This window comes from Chiloscyllium punctatum, chromosome 26 (genome assembly GCF_047496795.1).
Source record: "Chiloscyllium punctatum isolate Juve2018m chromosome 26, sChiPun1.3, whole genome shotgun sequence".
NCBI classification, from domain to species: domain Eukaryota; kingdom Metazoa; phylum Chordata; class Chondrichthyes; order Orectolobiformes; family Hemiscylliidae; genus Chiloscyllium; species Chiloscyllium punctatum.
Window position 1 is genome coordinate 35,878,558 of NC_092764.1, and position 12,834 is coordinate 35,891,391.

The 12,834-nt window shown below is 41.4% G+C and overlaps 1 protein-coding gene across 1 annotated transcript in view; it reads left to right on the forward strand.

Annotated features, from left to right (window-relative positions):
• Window positions 1–850: 850 nt before the first annotated feature.
• Window positions 851–12,834, forward strand: part of klhdc4 (kelch domain containing 4) — an 84,664-nt gene continuing 72,680 nt past the window's right edge. The window contains exons 1-2 of the mRNA XM_072596128.1: window positions 851–1,048; window positions 11,082–11,173. Of these exons, the coding sequence (XP_072452229.1) occupies window positions 950–1,048; window positions 11,082–11,173 (191 nt within the window). The 5' untranslated portion in view covers window positions 851–949. The remainder of the gene's footprint in view (window positions 1,049–11,081; window positions 11,174–12,834) is intronic.

Genomic DNA, 12,834 nt, shown 5'->3' on the forward strand with positions numbered 1-12,834 from the left:
CTGCTTTTAGTACCAACTAGGTCATAGCCTCTACCTGTCTTCACCTAACCCTACTTCACCACCCTGTACCCACCTCTCCCCACACCCATTCCCAGTCCTGAAGAAGGGTTACATCCGAAACATTGACTTCTGCACCTCCTGATGCTGCCTGGCCTGCTGTGTTCTTCCAGCCTCCTACCTGTCTACTTTGGATTCTAGCATCTGCAGTTCTTTTGTCTCTGACCAGTTAATGCTCCACAGCATTGCATGCATATCATGCACTGAATCTGAATGCACTTAAAGTGATGTCACATGACCTTGACTGCTCTCAGTACAGTCAACCCATTTACTCCAATTTATGGTCCTCATTATCAGCTTTTTTCCTTCCCTAGCATACTATCATGACTATCTTTGTCTGCCAAACTATCGTTCTCTATTTCGAGGCTCCTTCTCCATCCATAGCCTTATTGCTTCCCCCAAACACCGTCTTTAGCAATATATACCACCTTTTCTTAGCTACGACCAATTCCGAATAAGGGTCTCCAGAGTTGAAACGTTAACTCTGCTTTCTGACCACAAATACTGCCAGACCTGCTGAGTTTCTCCACTAATTTCTGCTTTAATTTTAGATTTCCAGCACGGGCAGTTCTTCAGTTATTTTAATAGGAGTTGCAATGTCGGCCAGTTGCCGATTGACGGCGCCGTGGAGCGTCACGACAGCCGTAGCCTTAGCAACAACGACCATGTTTGATATTTCTATTGTTTCTCAGATGAATTGAAGCATCAAGGGGAGCGTGGGAGGTTGAATTCACAAACGTGAAGGGGTTTACGTCGTGCGTGTCTCTTGTGACAACACTCTTTGACCCGGATGTGTTTATTTATACGTATTCAGTGTCTGACCGCATGTTGAGAATTCTGAGCTTCATAACCGGCGAGCAGTGAGAGACGAAAGGATTGGGAGGGTCGCATAATGGGCAAAAAAAGTAAAAAGGATAAAAAGGGAAAGGGAGCTGATAAAAGTGCGGCCAAGATGGAGAAAAAGATCGTCAAACATTCTAAGAAGGAGGAGGTGAGGAGGGAGACTGGGAGAGAAAGAAGCCGGAAGTCAGTGGAAACTGTCCTTTTGCTCCTGGTTTCAGGCTTCAGACTTTGCAAATATGACATTGTCATTAATAATTATAGTTCCAGTAAAGGGCACAATTTGCCCTTTTCTAAATGATTAATGTAAACCTTAAGTGGGGAAAGAGTAGACAGTTCATGTTTGGGGGCTGAGACCTGAAACCTCAATTCTCCTGCTCCTCAGATGCTGACTGACCTGCTGTGCTTTTCCAGCACCACTCTCTCAACTCTAATCTCCAGCATCTGCAGTCCTCACTTTCATGAAGCTAATCTTTGAGAGACCGCTGAGTGACCAGAGACTTCATGCACCCACATCCACTTAATGCCTTACCTGTACCTTTATGTTGCTGCAGTGAAATTACTTTTCCAAGGAGTTGATTCTATCTTGAGGTCAAGGAGGGTGCATTGGGAATGTGCCAGCCTTTGTATGGGAGCTATCTACGTATAAACGTGAAGTCATTGTTTTTGTGTTGCTCTGCATATAGCCTTAAACCCAGATAGACAGTATAACCTTTGTCCTGTTTTGACTCCTGATTGATCTCAACACCAGGAGAACTCTGAAATGTTTGCCTATTTTAGATATATATTCCAAAAACACACAAAGACACTATTCATCTAGGCTTGATTTGATTTTGGAATTACTGTCAGTTTTAGTGTTTTCTAGAGGGAACTACTTTGCAGTTAGCCGAGAGTGATGTTGTGTTTTCGTTTGTTGGGTTACTTGCACCTGGCAAGTTTTTTAAGAACAGAACCAAATTGTGGATGATTAAAAGTCTTTTTGGTCCATCAGTATCTTCCCTCAAGTGAATCATTCTGATGTCTAATTTATGTTTTGAATGATTATGTTTTTACTATGGTTGGTAGATATTGAAGTGTTCTTAAGTTAAGGGGTTTTAACGGAAACTACAAATAGAAATTCAATTTTTAAAATAGTTTGTGCACTTGCATTTTAGCAATGTCAGTGTTAAAGTATATTAACTAACTATCAATAAAGAATAAACTCAAATTATCCAGCTATAATTTCATCCTTGCTTGTCTTTTCCCCCCTTTTTGAATTTGGACCTGTGACAAATCAAAGTGAACATTCTGAATATTAACCTTCACAGCCAAAGTTATTTGAAATTGGACTGGAATTAGATATTTTCTAATTGTCGCGATACTATTGCACAGCCCTGGATAAGGTGGGACTTGAACCTAGCCCTCCTTACGCAGTGGTAGGAACACTAGCACTGTGAAGTGAGAGCCCTTTGGACTGGAGTAGCATTGCCTCATGCTACTCACCTGTGCTTTGCATATCCACTTGTGTAATAAAATCATCTATGACCATGTTTCCTCAAGTTATTTGCTGGTGGCCCTGCTTGAAGTGAATGGTGTTGCTGCACACTGAGGGAAATTTTTACAAAGTTGCGAATTTCTATAATCATGGCAATCTTGCAGGAATTTCTGCAACCGATCTATAACCATGGCAATCCTGGGGAAAATTCTAGTAAGAAGGAATTTGGGAAAATGTAAGATCATAAGAAATAACCATCTTGGCCATACAGTCCCTTTGAGCCTACTCAATCATTCAATGAAATCATAGACATCCGTAACACCAGTCAATGAAGGTAAGCATGCAGGTATAGCAGGTAGTGAAGAAGGCTACTAGCATGCTGGCCTTCATAACAAGAGGGATTGAGTCTAGAAGCCAAGAGGTTCTTCTGCAGCTGTACAGGGCCCTGGTGAGACCACACCTGTGCAGTTCTGGTCTCCAAATTTGAGGAAAGACATTCTGGCTATTGAGGGAGTGCAGCGTAGGTTCACGAGGTCAATTCCCGGAATGGTGGGACTACCTTACTCTGAAAGACTGGAGCGACTGGGCTTGTATACCCTTGAGTTTAGAAGACTGAGAGGGGATCTGATTGAGACATATAAGATTATTAAAGGTTTGGACACTCTGGAGGCAGGAAACATGTTACCGCTGATGGGTGAGTGCCGAAACAGAGGACACAGCTTAAAAATACAAGGTAGACCATTTAGGACAGAGATGAGGAGAAACTTCTTCACCCAGAGAGTGGTGGCTGTGTGGAATGCTCTGCCTCAGAGGGCAGTGGAGGCCCAGTCTCTGGATTCATTTAAGAAAGAGTTGGATACAGCTCTCAAGGATAGTGGAATCGAGGGTTATGGAGATAAGGCAGAAACAGGATACTAATTAAGGATGATCAGCCATGATCATATTGAATGGTGGTGCAGGCTCGAAGGGCAGAATGGCCTACTCCTGCACCTATTATCTATTGTCTAATACACAATTTATAATATATAACACAATTAAATCTCTGAAGTTATCTATCTATGGAGGGGAGCAGGTTGAAGTGACTGCTTGGTGTGAGGGAAATACTTTCACCCCTTTTTTCATTATCCTATCTACTCATTTTTTTTTTCAATCTGGTACAAGTGAAAGAATGCTTGGTCAGAAGGATTCTTCAATTTTTTTATTTGGTCAAACATTTCCAGATTTTGTTTTTCGAGTTGTTGAATCGGTAAAACAGATTCCTAAATGTAATGAAATGAACCTAAGTGATATTTTCTTTACACCAGAAAACAAAACTACTGTTATTTCTAAATATTTTTGCCTGGGAACTATTTTCAGCCAAATTTTGTTTTAACAGCACCTTAATATTACTTGGATTTCCTGCAGTCCATTTTTTTTTTCTTTGATTATCACTGGCAATTCAGTGGTAAAGTTGAACATGAAAAGAAGATGAATTTTGTTTTGTTGATTTAAAAAATTATAAGCTAATGATCCTTAGTGACAAATAATGTCCTTCTATTCTGCACTTTCAATATGTTTGGTTGCTTTAATGGGTCAAAAGTTTATATTCAGTGCAGTTTGAAAGTTGCCAGCTTTTTGAAGCAGTTTTTAAATCTTTTGTTAATTTTCCATCTATGTAATAGAGGAATGACTGGGATGCTGATGTTGATTTTACTAAGTGTACAAGGTATTAAATAAACAAATAAATGTTAGGGTATCCAACTGAGTATGTTGTACTATATTATCACTTAAAATAATATCACTATTAAAAATTATCACTATTTTCACTGTTAATTGAGTGTTTTTGTAACTCAGTGCCTAATTATCTTGGATGTACAATATGTCTCACTGGAGAGTGACTGTGTTTGTATCTGTGAATTCTGTCAGTTCTCAATCTCAATTAAGTGAAGTCTAAATTTCCACATGACAGAGAAACCAAAGGTGCCACACTTGGGTAGCTGCAGACAAATGACTACAGTAAAGAAAGAACTTGCATTTATATGCAAACGCAAAACACTGAGGATCGGAAAGTAAAATAGTAAAGGGCAGAAATACAAAACTCTGCAGAAAACAAAGCTAGCATTTCAGATTGACCTTTGAGAAGAACAGAAGTTTTACTCAAATACAGAGGCAGGTAGGAGGAATAAAAAATGGAGTAGGAAAAATGAAAATCAAAATCTGAAAGCTGGAAGAACAGGAGACATTGAGGGTTACAGTAAAGCTGTCATGGAAGATCACTGACCTGGAAGGTAAACGCTTTCAGTCTTTGTGGGTGTATGTTCATGATCTGCTTCAATATTTTGAGCAGTTATGAATGATGCACACATTAGTGAGTGTCCCTGCTTTTGACGTGGTGAATCTTTGCCTGTTTTCTTTCTCTGTACTTAAAACCTATTGCATTTTTAATTTTGTGTCAGTTTTCATAATGTTTAAGAAAAGGTATAGCAGGTTTTATACAAGTACAGAAGAAGAGTAAAGGGAAAGGAGAGGAAGTAGTGCAAGAGAAAGTTTGTGACAGGGTCGAAACTAGGAGAGATTAAGAATTGAGGTTGTATTTTTGCTTGCTGAGCTGGTAGATTTGTTCTCAGACTTTACCATGCTAGGTAACATCATCAGTGAGCCAGTCTTGATGAAGGGCTTTTGTCCAAAATGTCGATTTTCCTGCTCCTCGGGTGCTGCCTGACCGGCATGCTTTAACAGCACCACTGTAATCCAGACTCTGATTTCCAGCATCTGCAGTCCTCACTTTTGCCTAACATCATCAGTGAGCCTCCAGTGAAGCGTTGTTGTTCTATCATGCTTGTTATTTATCTATCTCGATTTGTTGTGGTAAGTGATACCATTTCTGGTTCTGTTTGTGAGAGGTTGGTAAATGGGGTTCAAATCTGTGTTTGTTAATGGAGTTCCTATTTGAATGCCAGGCCTCTAGGAATCCCCATGCATATCTTTGTTTAGCCTGTCCAAGGATGGATGTATTGTCACAGTTGAACTGGTGTCCCTCTTCATCTGTGTGTATGGATACCAGTGATTATTGGTCATGTCTTTTGGTGGCTAGTTGGTGCTCATGTATCCTGGTGGCTAGCTTCCTGCCCGTTTGTCCAATGTAATGTTTTTTGCAGTCCTGTAGGGTATTTTGTATATGATGTTCATTCTGCTGGTTGTTGGTACAGGGTCCTTTATATTCATTAGGAGTGTTTCATTGTGGTAGTAGGCTTGTGGGCTACCATGATGCCTAGAGGTTGGAGTAGTCTGGTCAACATCCCTGAGATGTCTTTGTATGGCAGGGTGGTGACAGTCTCTGGGCATGTTGTGTCTTCCTGTTTTGGTCTGTTGCGCAGGAATCAGCGGACTGCACGTATCGGGTACCTGTTGTTCCTGAATCCGTTGTTTTTCCTCAGCTGCTCATAGTTCCTGGGTGCTGCAATGTCCTGATGCAGCTCCGTTTGTGGGTGTTGGGATGATTGCTCCTATAGTTGAGTATCTGGTCAGTGTGTGTGGCTCTCCTGTAGACGCTGGTCTGCAGCTCTCCATTTTTGTTCTAATATGATGTCCAGGAAGGGGAGTCCCTTATTGTTCTAAGAACATTGTTTATGTGTTTGTGGGTTTCTTCTAATTTGTTGCGTTTCATGATGACAAAGGCATCATCCACATAGTGGACCCAAAGCTTGGGCTGGATTGTGGGAAGGACTGCTTGTTCTAACCTAGGCATAACTGCTTCCACTAAAGGTCCTGATATTGGTGACCCCATAGGCATCCCATGGATTTGTTTGTAGATCTTGTCGTTTAAAGTGAAGTAGGTTGTGAGGCACAGATTTACGAGTGTGAAGATGCTGTCCATGCTGATTGAGTTGGAGCTGTCTGATATTTGTGTTCTTGGTTCATCTAGCAGTGATGCCAGTGTTTCTTTGGTGGTGGTGTTTATTGATGTGAAAAGGGCCGATACAATGTATTCTGGAGCAACAGGTACCTGATAAGCACAGTCCACCGATTCCTGCAAACAGACCTAAACAGGAAGACACAATATGTCCAGAGACTGTAGCCATCCTACCATACCTCAAAAACATCTTAGAGATGCCAATCAGACTCTGCTCGCAGCTAGGCATCATGGTAGCCCACAAGCCTACTACCACCACACTGAACAGCTCCTGATGAATTTAAAGTCACTGTACCAACAACCAGCAGAACGAACATCATATACAAAATACCCTGCAGGGACTGCAACAAATATTACTTTGGACCAACGGGCAGGAAGCTAGCTACCAGGATACATGAGCACCAACTAGCCACCAAAAGACATGACCAACTATCACTGATATTCATACACACAGATGAAGAAGGACACCAGTTTGACTGGGACAATACATCCATCCTAGGACAGGCTAAACAAAGACACACACGGGAATTCCTAGAGACTTGGCGTTCAAACCAGAACTCCATCAATAAACACATTGATTTGGACCCCATTTACCAACCTCTCAGAAACAGAACCAGAAATGGTATCACCTACCACAACAAACCGAGACAAATAAATAACAAGCATGACAGAAAACCAACGCTTCACCAGAGGCTCACTGATTTTGTTAGGAAAAAATGAGGACTGCAGATGCTGGAAATCAGAGTCTAGATTAGAGTGGTGCTGGAAAAGCTGATGTTACCCAGCGTGGTGGTGAAACATCTGAAAACAAATCTACTAACTCAACGAGCAAACCTACAACCTGATCCACAAATCTTCTCCAAAATCTCAAGAATTGAGAATCACAGTACAGCTTTGGTGAAAAGCCGTAAATCTGAAATGAATACTTAGGTACTGTTTGTGCAGGTTGTTTTCAGATCTGTGGAATATTTCCAGTATTTCTCATTTTAAATTGCGTTTATACAGCACATTTCAAGGCTGACCCAAAGTGTTTTGCAGTCAACCAGCTGTGTGCTTTTTTTGGTAAGTGAAATGGCTGTTGTAAAGAAAGAAATATGTCCACTTTTTTAATATAAGGCCTCCCACAATTACAAATGAGGTAATGATTAAATACTTGACTATACCAATATTGGTTGAGGGGCAGATATTTACCAAGAAACCGAGTTGGAAAACACTACCCTCCAAAACATAACCATGTGATCTTTAATGCTCACCGAAAACAGCAAGTGGCATCTCAATTAAAATATCTAAGTTAGCACCTCTGACTAATGAAGCACTGTTCATTACTGTACACAAATGACAGTTTTGAAGTCCCTGAAGTTGCATTTGAAAGCATGTCTTTTGTCTCGTACAAGAGTACTACCTTTGAGGCAAGGCTGTTAGTTAATGCTATTGTCGTTTATCTGTGAGCAGAATAGCTCGTGCAGGACAAACAAGAATCAAAAGAAATCCATTTTTTTAAAATCACCCATAATTCCATTAGGGAGGGAGTTCCAGGATTTTGACCCACTGACAGTGAGGAAGCAGTAATATATTTCCAAATTGGGATGATGAATGGCTTAGAAAGGAACTTGCAGATGTTTGTTTGCCACGCACTTGCTGTCATTATCCTTCTAGATGATGGTTCTTGTAAATTTGGGACGTACTATCCAACAAGCTTTTGTGAATTTCTGCAGTGTATCTGGCTAGTGGTACATATTGCTGCTACTGACCTTTGGTGATGGAGAGTGAATGTGGATGTGGTGCTTTATCTTGAATGGTATCAAGCTTTTTGAGTTTTCTTATACCTATAAATCATCCTGGCAAGAGAAGAATATAACATCACGCTTGTGACTTGAACTTTTTAGATTGTGTTTTGGGTGGCATGGTGGCTCAGTGGTTAGCACTGCTGCCTCACAGTACCAGGGTCCAAGGTTCGATTCCAGCCTTGGGTGACTGTCTGTGTGGAGTTTGCACATTCTCCCCATGTCTGTGTGGGTTTCCTCCGGGTGCTCCAGTTTCCTCCCACAGTCCAAAGATGTGTAAGTCAGGTGAATTGGCCACGCTAAATTGCCCATAGTGTTAGGTGCATTAGTCAAAGGGGAAATGGGTCTGGGTGGATTATTCTTCGGAGGGTCGGTGTGGACTGGTTGGGCCGAAGGGCCTGTTTCCACACTGTAGGGGATCTAATCTAAGTGAATTACTTGCCCCAAGATTCTTAGATTTTGACCTCCTGTTGTAGCTGCATATTTATTTGCCTCATTCTATTCAGTGGTAATTCCCCTCAGGGGGTTGATAGTGGTGGATTTAATGATAATAATTCTGTTGAATGTTCAGAGGTGATAGTTTAATTTATATTGTTGATGATGGTTATTGCTTGGCATTTCGGTGGCATGAATACTATTGCCACTCGTGAACTGAAACCTGGCTGTTGTCTTAGTCATGCTATATTTTGACATGGACTACTTCAATATCTGAGGAGTTGCAAATGATCCTGAACATTGTGCAGTCATCAGTGAACTTTCCCATTTCTAACCTTGGAAAGTTATTGATGAAGCAGAAGAAGGTGGTTGGACTGAGGACAGTACCCTGATGAATTCTTGCAGCATGTCATGGAGCTGAGATGACGAACTTCCAACAACTATAACTGCCTTCCTTTGTGCTCGGTATGACTCCAACCAACATAGAGTTTCCCCCAATTGCAATTGACTCTAGTTTTGCTCCGTTCCTTGATATTGAGTGTAGTCAGTCTCACCTCCCCTCAGGAATTAAACTCTTGTTCACATTTTAAGCCAAGGCTGTAGTGAGGTCAGGACCTGGGTGGTTCTGCTGGAACCCAAACTAAGCATCAGTTAGTAGTTTAATGCAATGTGAATTCTGCTTTAAGATTTTACTGATAATCATCAGTAGATTGATGGAGTGGTAACTGACTCAATTGGATTTGTTCTGCTTTTTGTGTACAGGATATGTGTGCCAATTTTCCTTAGCTTGGCTAGGGGTGTGGCATGTTCTGGAGTATTTGGCTTCAGTACTTCTGCTGGAATGTTGTCAGGTCCCATAGCCATGGCAGTGTCCAGTGCCTTCAGCTATTTCTTAACATCACATGAAGCGTCTCAAATTGAGTAACGACTGGCATCTATGAAGCTAGGGACCTCTGCAGGAGGCAGCAGTGGAACGTGTACTTGGTACTTTTGTCTGAAGGTTGTTGTAAATGCTTCAGCCTTATCTTTTGCACTGATGTGCTGAGCTCACCCTTCTTTGAGGATGGGATATTTGTGGATCCTCCTCCTTTGGTGAGTTGTTTATTTGTCCACCACTGTTCATGATTACATGTGGAAAGACTTATCAGCTGTTTGTGGAATCCTTAGCCGTCTATTCACTTGCATCTTATATAGCTTGGCATGTGAGTAGTCCTATTTTGTAGCTTCACTGGATTGGCACCTCATTTTTAGGTACGCTTGTTGCTGCTCCTGGCAAGTACTCCTGCACTCTTCAGTCGTTCCCCTGGGTGGATGGTAATGGTACTGTAGGGATACGTGGAGACATGAGATTGCAAGTTTCATACTGTGCTGCTGCTGGTGGCCCACTGTACTTCGTGAATGTCTGAAGTATATATCATTTAGCGTGGTGATTGTGCCACACAAAATGATGGAAAGTATTCTGAATGTCAGGATGGGACTTATCACCACACACTCCTTATGGAGACTCTGTCTTATTAATATTGCCATGGCCCCATACACCTGTGGCAGGCAGATTGGTGAGGATGAGGTCAAGCATGTTTTTTTCTTCTTGCTAGACCCAGTCTAGCAGCAATGTCCTTGTGACTTTATCAGTTCAGTCAGTAGTGCTGTCAACAATCCACTATTAGTGCTGGACATTGGAGTCCCCCAGTCTTGAGTACATTCTGCACCCTTGCTTCCTTCAAGTAATATTTAACATGGAGGAGTACTGATTTATCAACCAAGAGCATGCAGTATGTGGTAATCATCAGGAGGCTTTCTTGCCCATGCTTGATCTTATGCCATGCAACGTCATGGGGTTTGGAGTCAGTGTTTAGATCTCTGCGGACATTCCCTCCTTCCTTTATATCACTCTGCTACCACCTCTGAAGGGCTTTTCCTGCCAGTGGGACAGGACCTGTGGTGATGGTGTTGTCAGGGAATTGTCTAAGGTATTATTCCGTGTATGTGATGGTAAGGTTAGTCTGATGAGTCTATAGATATTTTGCCCAATGTTGACACTGGCCCCCGGATTTTAGTGAAGAGGAGTTTGCAGGGTAGGCATGGTTTGATGTCTTTTCGGTGTCTTGTTCAATACTACATCTTTCATATGCTTTCAAATATTTTTTGGGACATTTTAGCAGTTGATACAAATGAGTGACTCACTGAGCCATTTCAGAGAGCAGTTAAAAGTCCACTACATTTCTGTGGAACTGGAATCACATATATGCCAGATCATGGAGCCCTAAAGGGTAAGGAGGTAAGGGTAAGGGTAAGAAGCTTTCCTTCCCTCAAGGACATAGTGAACTGGATGGGTTTTTAAGACAGTTCACAGTGGTTGATTAAGTCATCATGAGACTTTGTTGAATTCAAAATCCTCTATCTACCATAAACTACATGAAATATCACTACACCGCAGCTTCGTCTAATCCTGAACCAATTGGAATTCAGTAGCACTTTTCTTCCCCCTTTTTTTACGTTTTTCTTTTTATTGATATTGTTCATCTTCAGTCATTTTTTAAGTTATGGTTGAAGTCCTGAAAAGAGTTTACTAAAAAAAAAATTTGTTTGCTCCACTCAGGAAGATCTAGAAACTCTAATAGCTGAATTCAGGCAACTTGATGAAAAAAAGACTCAAATCACAGAGGAGGCTTGTGCTCATCCTTTGCCACGGTAAGTAATGAAAAGAGAGAAGTCATGTTTTTTGATTTGAATGTCTATTTTGAACTTTGGCCTTTGTATCACTTCTTCCTTTCTGAACAATTGCTTAGGCAAAGATGTCATATTTTAAACTTTCTTTGGAATCAGTATATAAATAAAGCAACAAAGGAACATGAAAAGTCTTCAGCTCACTTTACCTCAATTGTTTTGTTTCAGAACTTGTTCTGATGACTAAAGGAGAATATTTATGGAAACATGTACTTTCTGTGTATGTTCCGTCATAGTAAAGACTACTAAGAACAGCTATCTTGAAGGAGGTAGAATTGTAGAATCTCCGGAGCACCTGCACCAACCAACTCCACAGCCCTGTGGCCAAACACTTCAACACCCCCTCCCACTTCACCAAGGACATGCAGGTCCTGGGCCTCCTCCATTGCCACTTCCTTACCACCTGATACTTGGATGAAGAATGCCTCATCTTGTGCCTTAGGACCCTCCAATCCCATGGCATCAAAGTGGATTTTACCAGTTTCCTCATTTCCCCTTCCCCCCCACCTTATCCTAGTTCCAACCTTCCAGCTCAGCACCGCCCTCATCACCTGTCCTACCTGTCCATCTTTCTTCCTACCTATCTGCTCCAATCTCCCCCTGACCTATCAACATTACTCCCACCTCCATCCACCTATTACACTCTCAGCTACCTTCTCCTCCCACCCCCTCCTATTTATCTCTTCATCCCCAAGGCTCCCAGCCTCATTCCTGATAAAGGGCTTTTGCCCGAAACGTCGATTTTTCTGCTCCTCGGATGCTGCCTGACCTGCTGTGCTTTTCTAGCACCACACTCTCTAACCTCCAGCATCTGCAGTCCTCACTTTCACCCTGTAGAATTTTATAGTATAGCGTGATGCTGCATACCAGTGCTGCCACTCCAAAGGCCTTTCCCCACACCAATGAATTTTTTTTCTATTTACCTTTTGTTTAAAAGGTATAATAATGTTGTGTTTCACCATCATTTCTGACAAGGCATTGTAAACCCGAAAGGTCATTGTAAACCCAATATTCCTCTTAACTGTAACTTGTCTTTTTTCATTTTTCTGTTTTTGAAATGAGAAAAGTGTTTTAAAATTCAAGGATTGGTGAAGGTTTTTGGTACTTTTTAAATGTAAGCTTATTGATACCATTTGTAAGTATTGTATGCCCAGCTATTGATTCAAGCAGTGGGAAAAGCCTAGTTACGGATGAGCTGGGGGCAGGGAGCTGTGTGTGAATGAAGATTTGGCCAATGGCTAGTAGCTGATTGTCTGTGGAATAGTGTTTAGTTAATAACAAAGACCTCCTTCTTGCCAACAACTATGTGATTGGCTGCTGAACAATGTATATGTGGGTGTTTGGGCAGAAGCAATGAGATCTCTAGTAAATAAGAAGCTGATCTTCTGCACTGCATTTAAAAAGCAACTCAAACCTGAAGATAGCCACTTTATTTACCCTCATCAGTTGCTTGAAACATATGCACAAATTCTAGTTCTCATACAACAATAATGTTGTGTTTAGCATTATCCCTATCGCTATGTGTATGTGTAAATTGCCAGAAGCTTGAATTAACTTATTTGCTCATTGGACATTTAACTCAGGTGACAGTATCAAATTAGCATTCAAAAGAGGGCTCAGTTCAT